The sequence below is a fragment of the Hakea prostrata genome, unplaced genomic scaffold, assembly GCF_041222555.1.
Source record: "Hakea prostrata isolate BN-2017 unplaced genomic scaffold, UWA_Hpros_2 contig_63, whole genome shotgun sequence".
NCBI lineage: Eukaryota > Viridiplantae > Streptophyta > Magnoliopsida > Proteales > Proteaceae > Hakea > Hakea prostrata.
In genome coordinates, this window is record NW_028291182.1 from 142,540 (window position 1) to 154,217 (window position 11,678).

General features: G+C 38.8%; 1 protein-coding gene across 1 annotated transcript; it reads left to right on the top strand.

Moving 5' to 3' along the window:
* The first annotated feature begins 1,783 nt into the window (after nt 1–1,783).
* On the top strand, nt 1,784–2,964 carry LOC148999031 (uncharacterized). Its single transcript, XM_089141521.1, has 2 exons — nt 1,784–2,058; nt 2,611–2,964. The coding sequence occupies exons 1-2, from the start codon at nt 1,900–1,902 to the stop codon at nt 2,788–2,790; spliced, it is 339 nt and encodes a 112-aa protein (XP_088997647.1). The 5' UTR covers nt 1,784–1,899; the 3' UTR covers nt 2,791–2,964.
* Nucleotides 2,965–11,678: the final 8,714 nt, after the last annotated feature.

The window sequence follows — 11,678 nt, forward strand, 5'->3', positions numbered from 1 at the left end:
GATTCACTCTAGAACTAAGAGCATGAGAGAGTAGGTCATTATAGTAGATTTAGACCTTCTTCAAGGTTTCTATAGTAGGTAGAAACAATAGAGAATGTAGGATTAGAAGGAAGAGAGTGATTGCTAACCTTGTAGAAGAATAATTGTCGAGCTAAACTTCACGAATACTTGGAAATCTTTCTACACCTTAGAGAGAGAGAGAGCTCTAGAGTGTGTCTAACGTTCTCCAACAGCCTTATGACATAATGACACGAAATAGAACAAAAACTTATTAATAGGGCTTTGGAAACCTAATTTCCAAAAAGTGTCAATTTTGCCCCGGGACTGGTTGGTCGCCTGGGTTGGTCACTTGAGCAACCAAGATAGGCTGCGAACTATCCCCTTTTTTGTCAGAAATGTATTTTGGTTCTTCGAAAGCTCTAACTTCCTTTTGGTTTTCCAAGTTATAGAAGGGTCTTACCTGATTTTCCGGGACCTTCCACTTGTGTCATGACAATACTCATGGTCCATCTACCAAGTCCATCTTCATTTAAGTTACATACTTACATCTTTCGAAATCCGACAAGGTTTCTATCGTAGCATCATCACCATTTACTTCCATTGGTTCAAGTCAGATCCAATGGGTTCAATTTGGATGGTCCACATACACTTTTCTTCTACTATATGGTCATGAGATGATGAGCAATAATGTTGAATTTCAAATAAAAGAAACCAAAATGAATGCATTGTGGTGTGCAATGATGGCTTAACGGATTCACATCCTCTTAAATTTTTACCCCCTGCAATTTCCTATAATTTGTATTTTGGATTGTGACACGTAGCAGTTGAGTATCCAACGGTCACAATTAAAAACCAACTAAGAATTGAATCTAATGAATCCCTAAAATTAAGCTTCAAGAAAAGAGGAAAGACAAAATTTGAAAGAAAAAAAAATCAGGGATTCATTAGAAACTTTAGTTGGGTTTTAATTGTGACCGTTGGATATTCCACTGCCACGTGTGTCGCAATCTTAAATACGAATTAAGGGGAAGTGCAGAGGGTGAGAATTGTAGAAGACGTGAATTCATGATTCAACACTTTTAAAGAGGGCTGAATTCCACATATTTCCAAATGGACCAGCATAGTGTACTCCAAATGGAATTTTATCAAGTTCATTTCTGACAAGGAAATAAATTATCCATCAATCACATCCAAAGGTTGAAGTTAGATTTAGAAGATAGAAAAAAATTTTATTTTACTTTAATCTCAACTTTTGGATATAACTGATGGACAAGCATCCTTTATCCCGAGAGAAATGAAGAGTCTATTTCCTTGTAGAAATAGCCTCATAAAATTCCTACGTTAAACGGTCAAGGGAGAATTGGAATTTCATTAAAGAAGGTTTTTGCTAACGTTCAAACCAGCCGGCTCCAAAGTCAAAAAGCTGAACTTGTAACAAATACAGAAATACTAATACAACTTACCATTATTAATACTAACCAAAAAAATAAAGAAATAAATAAATATAAACATAACAAGGTACTATAATACAACGAATGAGTAAATTGGCAATTTCTATAATCAACCAGTAGACTTTTTTATTCTTTTTTGGTAATCAATAAACCTGTAGACTGTTTCGACAATTCCTTAACCAGGAGGAGAACCTACCTCCAACCTCTCTAACGCGTTTTTGCGGAATTCTTACATCTTTTCTGCCTTCCCCAGAGGTTCCTGGACTACGGGTAGCGTGCTTGGCTTCCTTGTTTTGAGATTTTAAACTATATAAATATGGGTTGCCTTCTATAACCTCTTCAAACCATTAGCCAACATCGATCGACTTCATAATTAAATTCCTTGGTCCTTATTACCATTGTTGTGCTTTGTTGTTTTGCCTATCACCTTTCTCTCCTCTTTACCACCATGTCTGAGAAGAAGCCCCACGGCCACCACTTTCACCACAAGGAGGAAAAACCCGCCAGAGAAATGAGCAAGCATGACTATGAGAAAGAAGTGAAACACCACAAACACTTGGAGCATGTGGGCAAGCTAGGTGCTGTAGCTGCTGTTGCTGTTGCTAAGGTAAATCGAATCAATGTCTTTGACTTCAGATTGCTTTCTTATGCATAAACTCTTAGGCTGCGTTTGTTTGCAAAGGTGGGGTGGGAAAAAAGGGGTGGGAAAAAAAAACATATGGGTCCCACATGTAGTGGGGTGAGGGAGAAGAAAAGGAAAGGAAAGGGTTTTGTGGAAAAGTGATCGGGTGGGTCCCACTTTTTTACTTTTCCCAACTTTCCCACAAAATCCCACCAAATATGTGGGGTTTTAAAATAGCATGGGGTGGGAAAGTTGAACTGCCACATCAGCAGACAAGGTTCCTTGATTCAAGGAACCTTGTCTCCCACTTTCCCACCCCAAGCAACCAAACACTCTACCATTTTAGGATTTAAAGGAAAAGTAAGAAATTTACACATTTTTCAAGAATTTTCCCACCCATTTTTTCCCACCCCACCTTTATTCCAGCAAACAAACGCAGCCTTAGGGCTTAATAACTATGACTGTAGTTTATGCTTTGTGATTGATTAGGGAGGCGATAAGTTTACATTTTTGCTTGATTTTCTAAACATTTTTCAGCATGAGAAGCATAAGGCAAAGAAAGACCCAGAGAATGCTCATAGCCACAAGGTGAAAGAGGAGATTGCAGCAGCAGTTGCAGTGGGCAGTGTTGGATTTGCCATCCATGAGCACCATCAGAAGAAAGAAGCTAAAAAGGAAAAAGAATCAGCTTTTGGGAAGAAACACCATCTCTTCTGAAACTCAATTAGTTTTTCTCTAGTGCATCTCCACCCCTTTCCCTTTTGTTTTGATTTGCTTTCTGTTTAGCGGAATCTATGTTGTAAGAAATGGGGATAAGATATACATTAGCTGGTAGCCCCTTCAATTGGATTGATCTTTCTCACTGTGGCCTTCTAATTAAATAATCTAACTGCGTCATCCCTTTTTTTTTTGGGGGGGGGGGGGGGGAGATTTTGATGTGTGGATTTCTGTATAAAATGTATGAAAAATTTATATATAAAAGTGATTCCCAAAATAATTCTCAACTATTTTTCCTTTGACCTTGTCATCAGTTTTCAACAGGTTTGGCAAATAAGAAAAACGTAAGTAGATTTTTTTATCTACTAATTTAGGCTATTAAATTAAAAATTTTGCAATAACAATAATTCAAAATTAATGATTAAGTTCTCATTGATTCTATCTGCACATTGTCGAACAATCTCTTACGGTGTAATTTAGCATCAGTCAGCTTTACTTATTGGTTATCCACATAGAATAAACGGGAAGCTTTCATATCCTCTCATGGGTTTTCTACCAGTCTTGAGCGTTCATGAGCCCAGCTTATTATAATATCACTCTACCAATGAATGGCCCCCACAATGTGATTGTATCATCTCACAAATTAGATACTAGTCTTGAGCGCCCACAATCCTACTGCTGCCACTGGTCACTCGACCTCAATACCTACACCGATAGGGTGTGATATGACGGGTTTCAAACCAAACACCTCTAGACAAATCCTAGGTATATTATCCAATAATCATGGAAAGCGCCAAGGGGCACCATAGGAATGCGTCACATACCACCTCCACTAGTGTCCCAAGACAAAAACACCAAATTGGCATCCTCCATTCCACAATCATAACCTAGGCAATCGCATTACAGTATGATTCTAAATATTACATCATACCATAATCCAATCACATTCCAAACATTCACATTCATACAAATATGCATAACAATATAATGAATAACATTCTGAAATTACATAGATATATCTATCATGAACATGTCTAAAACAACAATAAGATCATGCATTCAAGTTTTGTTATAAATAAGAATGTAATCTAAGTTATTTGTAGGTGAACGTCATCACCTTGTCGTCGACTTGGATCCTTCGAAGATTAGACCAAAAGGTAGGTTCAAACTTGCCAAAGAAACCCTAATAATATGATGATTTAATGCTAGGAACAAATCGTAAATCTTCGAAGATGAAAAAGGGTCAAGACATACAATTTTCTGTCACTGTACCCTTTGGTCGCCCAGCTTGGTCACCCAGGGCTGCCAAGCCAATCGACCAAGGCTATTGTGTACGGACAGTAAAGCCTAAAATCTATCGAAAACTCATCGTTTGAGTTCCAAAACACTCCGAAATTAATTGGAAAACTCTAAAATAATGGTGGAAAACTATCTAACATGATTTAGGCATCCATCTTGGTCAAAGGAGTGAAAACCTAACGAGTCCTATATTAGGTTTCATCCGAAATCAAACCGCAAATTCATGGATAGATCAGAGTGAATGGGGATTCACTCTAAGACTAAGAAAATAATAGAATAAGGTCTGAAAACAACTTAGAACATGTTCTAACATGGATTGGAAATCAAACTAATCAAAGAGAAAAACAATCATATAGATTCATGCTAGGCTTTTACCGAATCATACCGTCATATTCACGGCAAAGCTAGAGTGAATACTCTAGAACTAAGAACATGAAAGAGTAGGTCATTACAGTAGATTTAGACCTTCTTCAAGGTTTCTACAGTAGGTAGAAACAATAGAGAAAGTAGGATTAGAAGGAAGAGAGTGATTGCTAACCTTGTAGAAAAAGAATCGTCGAGTGGAAAACTTCACAGATACTTGGAAATCTTCCTTCACCTTGGAGAGAGAGGTCTAGAGTGTCTGTAACGTTCACTAATAGCCTTATGACATATGACACGAAATAGAACAAAAATTGATTAAATAGGGCTTCGGAAACCTAGTTTCCAAAAGGTGTCAATTTTGCCCCGGGACTGGTTGGTCGCCCCAAGGCAGGTTGTCAACTATCCCCTTTTTGGTCACAAATGCAGTTTGGTTCTCCGAGAGCTCTAACTTCCTTCTGGGTCCTTTTCCAAGTTATAGAAGGGTCTTACCTGGTTTTTCCGGACCTTTCATTTTTGTCATTACAATACTCAAGGTCCATCTACCAAGTCCGTCTTAATTTAAGTTACACTTCTTCCGAAATCTGACAAGGTTTTTATCATAGTACCATCACTATCTACTTCCATTGGTTCTAAGTCAGATCCAATGGGTTCAATTTGGATGGCCCACAATTGTCTTCTTCCTACACTTTGGGTTGTGAGGGATTTCACATCCTCCCCCCCCCCCCTTAAAGAAATTTCTTCCTCAAAATTGGAAGTGTACCTGGTTTTCCAAAGAGATGGGGATGCTTTAATCTCATCTCGTCTTCTTTCTCCCAAGAGTTTTCTTTGGGGGTATGATTTTTCCACCGAATCTTTACCAAGGGTATGGTCCTATTCCACAACTGCTTGTCCTTCTTATCTAGGATCTCGGCTTGCTCTTCGTTGTAGGAAAGATCAGCTCCAAGACCTTTAGGTTCTCGCTGGAGGAGATGTTCCGGATTCTCTACACATTGACGTAGCATTGACGCATGGAATGCATCGTGCACACCAGATAAGGCTAAATGGTATGCAACCGGTCTAACCTTCTTAATGAGCTCATAAGGGCCCATGTATTGAGGGCTAAGCTTTCCTTTGACGTAAATCTCATCACACCCTTCATAGGTGATACTTTTAGAAAAGTTTTCTCCCCTACTAGGAATTCCATATCAGTCCTCGTCTTGTCTACATAAGATTTCGTCTTGATTGCACCTGACTTAATCATTTCTTTGATTGTATCCATCATCGCACTTGTAGCTTCAATCATTTCTGGACCTAAAACCTTTTTTTTTCACCAGTTTTAGTCCAATATAGTGGGGTTCTACAAGTGTGTTAGTACAATCTTTGAACGGAGCCATGCCTATCGTTGATTGATAACTGTTGTTGTAGGCAAACTCCATAAAAGCTAAGTGTTCATCCCAATTTCCTCCCAAATCCACTATACAAGATTTGAGCATATCTTCTAAAATTTGAATTGTATACTCAAACTATCTGTCAATCTATGGATGACGAGTTGTACTTAAGTTCAATTGGGTTCCCAAAGCTTTCTACAGATTGTTCCAGAATCTTGAGGTGAACCTTGGATCTCTATCAGATACGATACTCACTGGAACTCCGTGTAGATGTACTACATTGTCTACATACAACCTTGCTAGCTAATCCATGATGTAAGTGATCTTCATAGGAATGAAATGGGATGATTTAGTCAATCTATCAACAATCACCCACACAGTATCATTCCCTTTACTGGTACAAGGTAAGCTAGTAACGAAGTCCATGGTAAAGTCTTCCCACTTCCAACTATGAATGGGAAGTGGCTATAGAAATCCTGATGATGGTCGACGAACTGCTTTAACACACTGGCAAGTGTCACACTTGGCCACAAAATATTCCACGCCGTTCTTCACTCCGATCCACCAATAATGTTCTCTTAGATCTCTATACTTCTTGGTTCTACCTGGTTGCACAGTGAGTACTGACTGATGTGCTTCTTTCAAAATCTCCTTCTTAAGTTCTTCTACTGTTGGCACACATAGTCTTCCTCTATAAGTCAATGCACCATCAGTAGACATAGAATTCAGGTTCTGCTTCTGGACTAAAAGAGATCTTCTCAATCTTTTCTTTCAGTTCTGGGTCCGAGTCTTGTTGGGCAATTACTCTATCCCTTAAAGTGGACATTGTTGTCATAGCTGCAAGGATCACTTTAGACCCTTCTAGAACAATTTCCAATCCTTACTCCGAGATAGAAAACATAAGTGGTTTACTCATTGCATTCAAATCAAACATAAGTCTACTTCTAACCCTATTGGTCATCCAAATATAATAAACAGGAAGCTCTCATGTCTTCTCACGGGTTGTCTACCGGTCTTAAGCGCCCATGAGCCCAGGCTTATTATAATGTGAACCTACCAATGAATGGGCCCCAGATTGTGATTGTGTCCTCTCATGCGTTGGATACTGGTCTTGAGCGCCCACAATCCCCATTGTTGCCATGGGTCACTCGGTTTCAATACCCACACTGATAAGGTGTGATATGATGGGATTTCTAACCAAACACCTCTAGACAAATCCTAAGTATGTCATCTGGTAATCATGGAAAGCGCCAAAAGGCACCATAGGAATGCGTCCCATACCACCTCCACTAGTGTCCCAAGACAGAAACACCCAATTGGCATCCCCCATTCCACAATCACAACCTAGGCAATCACATTACAATATGATTCCAAATATAACATCATACCATAATCCAATTACATTCCAAACATTCACATTCTTACAAATATGCATAGAAATATAATGAATAACATCTGAAATTACAGAGACATATCTATCATGAACATGTCCTAAAACAACAATATCATGCATTCAAGTTCTATTATAATTAAGAATGTAATCTAAGCTATTTGTAGGTGAACGTCCTCACCTTGTCGTCAACTTGGATCCTTTGAAGAGTAGACCAAAAGGTAGGTTCAAACTTGCTAAAGAAACCCTAATAAAACGATGAATTAATGATAGGAACAAACCCTAAATGTTCGAAAATGAAAAGGGGTCAAGATAGACAATTTGCTGTCACTGTACCCTTTGGTTGCCCAGCTTGGTCACCCGAAGCTGCCAAGCCAATTAACCAAGGCTACTGTGTACGGATAGTAAAACCTAAAATCTATCGAAAACTCATCGTTTAAGTTCCAACACACTCCAAAATTAATTCAAAAACTTTGATAATGAATAGCAATATAATGGATAACATTCTAAAATTACAGAGACATATCTATCATGAACATGTCCTAAAACAACAATAAGATCATGCATTCAAGTTCTATTATAAGTAAGAATGTAATCTAAGCTATTTGTAGGTGAACGTCCTCACCTTGTCGTCAACTTGGATCCATTGAAGAGTAGACCAAAAGGTAGGTTCAAACTTGCCAAAGAAACCCTAATAATACGATGATTTAATGCTAGGAACAAACCCTAAATGTTCGAAGATGAAAAGGGGTCAAGACAAACAATTTGTTGTCACTGTACCCTTTGGTCACCCAGCTTGGTCACCCAGGGCTGCCAAGCAAATCGACCAAGGTTACTATGTACAAATAGTAAAACCTAAAATCTATCAAAAACACATCGTTTAAGTTCCAAAACACTCCAAAATTAATTGAAAAAGTGAAATAATGGTGGGAAACTCTCTAACACGATTTAGGCATCCATCATGGTCAAAAAAGTGAAAACCTAACGAGTCCAATATTAGGTTTCATCCGAAATCAAACCGCAGATTCACTGATAGATCAGAGTGAATGGGGATTCACTCTAAGACTAAGAAAATAATAGAATAAGGTCTTAAAACAACTTAGAACATGGTCTAACATGGATTGGAAATCAAACTAATCAAAGAGAAAAACAATCATATAGATTCATGCTAGGCTTGTGAAATCCAACCCTATCCTAACCCTAACCCTGACCCAGAAACCCGATTGTTTATAGGTCCGAAGACCCGGAGTAAAAGAAGAAGTCAACTGTGGGCCATCTCAGTAGAAGATATGAAGTTTGACTCTGAATCCATGGATGTTGATGTTGGTGTTCCAATCTTGGAAGTCTGTGCAGAACTAGAAAGGAAACTGCACCTGACTAAAGGTGAGATTAGTTGAAAGACTTGGAGTATTATTTGACTTGGTTCGAAGGCATTTCTACACCCTAGGTATGTCACTTGATGTGTGTGTAAAAGCCCTTTAGGTTTGGTGTCCATTTGATCCTCTAATTCCTTGTTTGAATTTTGTTGATCTGATTGGTCGACTCATTGGTCGACCAAGCATTCGACCAATAGTGTGTTAAATCCGAGAAAATCCAATTTTAGGGTTTTTCACTCTCTATTTAAACACACTTCGTGTTTCTTAGTGTCCTCTGCCTCCAAAACACTCGAGAACGTGGGAAGACTCGTTTGAAACTCTCCTCGGTGATTTCAAAGAATTCTCTGCAAGATCTGAAGCCTCTCATCTCCGATCTGCCAATTCAAGGTTAGTAATTTTTCGGTGTTGTGATTTATCATTCTTCGATCTTGTTCTTGTCTGAGATTGGGAAGAAGATGCTGCATTCTTGCAACTATCTCTTCCATGATCTCATTCTTTTCTATAGAGTTTATGATCAGCATAGAGATCTCAACCCTAATCCTTGTAAGATCCGTTTGAAACCCTAGTTCTTCTTATGGATCTGATTTCTTACCCGACTGAATCAAATTTTCATAACATACTTTTAATTGATTATGATTACCTTTTTCTTGGATGAAATATAAATCATCCCTAGTCTTTTCTGTGATTTTCATAGTATGTTTTTCATCGAATTCTAGGGTTTTCACCCAATTGGGGAAAGCATGATTTTATATTTGAAGGTAGTGTTCTTAACCATTATTAGTGCCCGATCTTTACTCCCTTAGTGTTAGAATACTATCATATAGTTTTCCTCCAAGTTTCGTGAAGTTCCGAACCCTGTAGATTGAGTTTCGAATCAAATTTCCCGTATTTGCTTTGTACTGACTCTGTTGGTCGACTGGGTCAATAGACCAATCAATCGACCAATGAAGTCAGAAGCTCTGTTTTTCGATCTATTTGGTTCGTTTGCTCTCTGATCTTCTAGACTTCTTTCCTAATGTTGTATCTATGATTGTTAGGGGTTTAATTGCTAAGTTTGGAACCTCTCTCTTTGATCTTTGGATTATCTTCTGTTATTCCCAGATTGACACTGAGAGGGGGGGGGGGTGAATCAGTGTCTTCAAAATTCACTTCAATGTGAAGCTTCTTTAATCTCGAAACAAGATTAATTAGAACTTTCTCGTAGCTATCAACTGCACAAGGACACGTCCACCACACACCACAATGTGGCTGGGTCTACCAGACAGTGTACCACCACTCTGCAATCAAGGCACTCCAATATGTGCAACAAAGAGAAATAAACCAAAAACGCAATGCACCAAAGTTTACGTGGTTCGGCCAAATTGCCTACATCCACGGAGTAATACCCTACCTAGGGTTTCGTATATTACTCAATACACTCCTAGATATTTTGACTACTATAACAGTCCAGGAACACCAATCCCTACTATAGTCTAAAATGCAATTCAGACAAGGGCACCAACCCCAACCCCTTAGACAAGCTCCAACTTGCTAGGTCACAATGTAAACCAATAATTCAAGTTCCCCAAATTACATATGATCTAGGTTCTTCATCATTTAACATAACCTAGAAAATAATAACTCGTGAATACGGGTTACCTCAACTTGTGTGAGATGCATGGTAACAATACTTGTTTCTCTTGGGTTATGGGCCCACCACGCTTCTGCTGCACTTTTTAGACAGGCTAACAACAACCCTTTATCTTTCTTGAAAGCAAGTAACTACAACCATGTTCCCTTCTTTTCTTCTGCTGCTTCTTCTTCCTTCTCTTTCACTTTCTTTCTTGTTCAGCAAAACAAAAGACTTCCTTCAACAACAACTTTTATTCCCAAGCTTCAGATCTCCAAAGGCAACCAACGTCTTCTGGTTCGACCTCCATGCTCTTCCCAAGCTCCTCAAAACGTTCTTCTCTTCTGCTGGAGTTTGCTCTCCTTTTATAGATTAATTTAACTCAGAGTTTGAATCAAACTCAGAGTTCCTATCTGACTTAAACAAGGAGTGTTTTAACATACAAATCGGACTAACTTCGAGATCTCCAATGAACAATCCCACCGTTGGATTTGAAGATCAAGAAGTCGTGAAGCTCTCCTCCAAACATCGTCTCAATCGGACACTGGATGACCATCCGATGAAGAGGTTGATCAAAACTGGACTCAGAGTTTGAATCAAACTCAGAGTTCCTATCTGACTTAAACAAGGAGTGTTTTGATGTACCAATCGGAATAACTTAGAGATCTCCAATGAACAATCCCACCGTTGGATTTGAAGATCAAGAAGTCTTGAAGCTCTCCTCCAAAAATCGGCTCAATCGGACACTGGATGACCATCTGATGAAGAGGTTGATCAAAACTGAACAGAGACCCTCAGAAACGGGATTCTTGAGTTTTCTTTATTTGAATTGGATTCTTTTTCTCAAATCTATTTTCCATATCAAAGCCCACTTAAGTTGCCAACAATGACAACACCTTCATTTTAGGCCAATGGAACAACAATCTCCCCCTTTGGGATTGTTGGCAACTCAACTTCCTTTTCTCTTTTCTCTCCCCCTTTGACAACAAGTACAAAGGGTGCTTTGTGCTCCCCCTACCATAGAGCTCCCCCTACATAGACTCTTCCATAGGAGTGCCCACCGCACCTTCCTAGCCTATGGAGAGATGACGTTCTATGTATTTTCTCACTTACTCCCCTTTGGAGCCACAACCCAAAGCTTTACTCTTAATCTCTTATGCCATAACAAGCTTTCATCCATAACAAGCTTTCATCCTCTTGACTCACCATGCCTCTGTCTTCACTAGTGTTTGATAAGACATATAAGTTTCTAGTTGTTCTGGTTCCTAAAGCCACTACTTTGCCATTTTTTTTTTGGCTTCTTGATTTCACAACCTTTTTTAGTGAAAAGAACTTAATATCCACCATCATAGATTTGGCTCACACTAAGAAGATTGTGTTTGAGCCCACTCACATATAGAACATTATTGGACTTTAACTTTCCTTTATCCAGCTTAACTGAGCCTTTACCTTCAATTTTGACCCTATCATTGTTGCCAAATCTC

Excerpts from the sequence above, each read along its gene's own strand:
- LOC148999031 (XM_089141521.1), top strand. The coding sequence starts at position 1,900 with ATGTCTGAGAAGAAGCCCCACGGCCACCACTTTCACCACAAGGAGGAA. Across the intron at positions 2,059-2,610 it reads CTGCTGTTGCTGTTGCTAAG|CATGAGAAGCATAAGGCAAA; the intron begins GTAAATCGAATC and ends AACATTTTTCAG.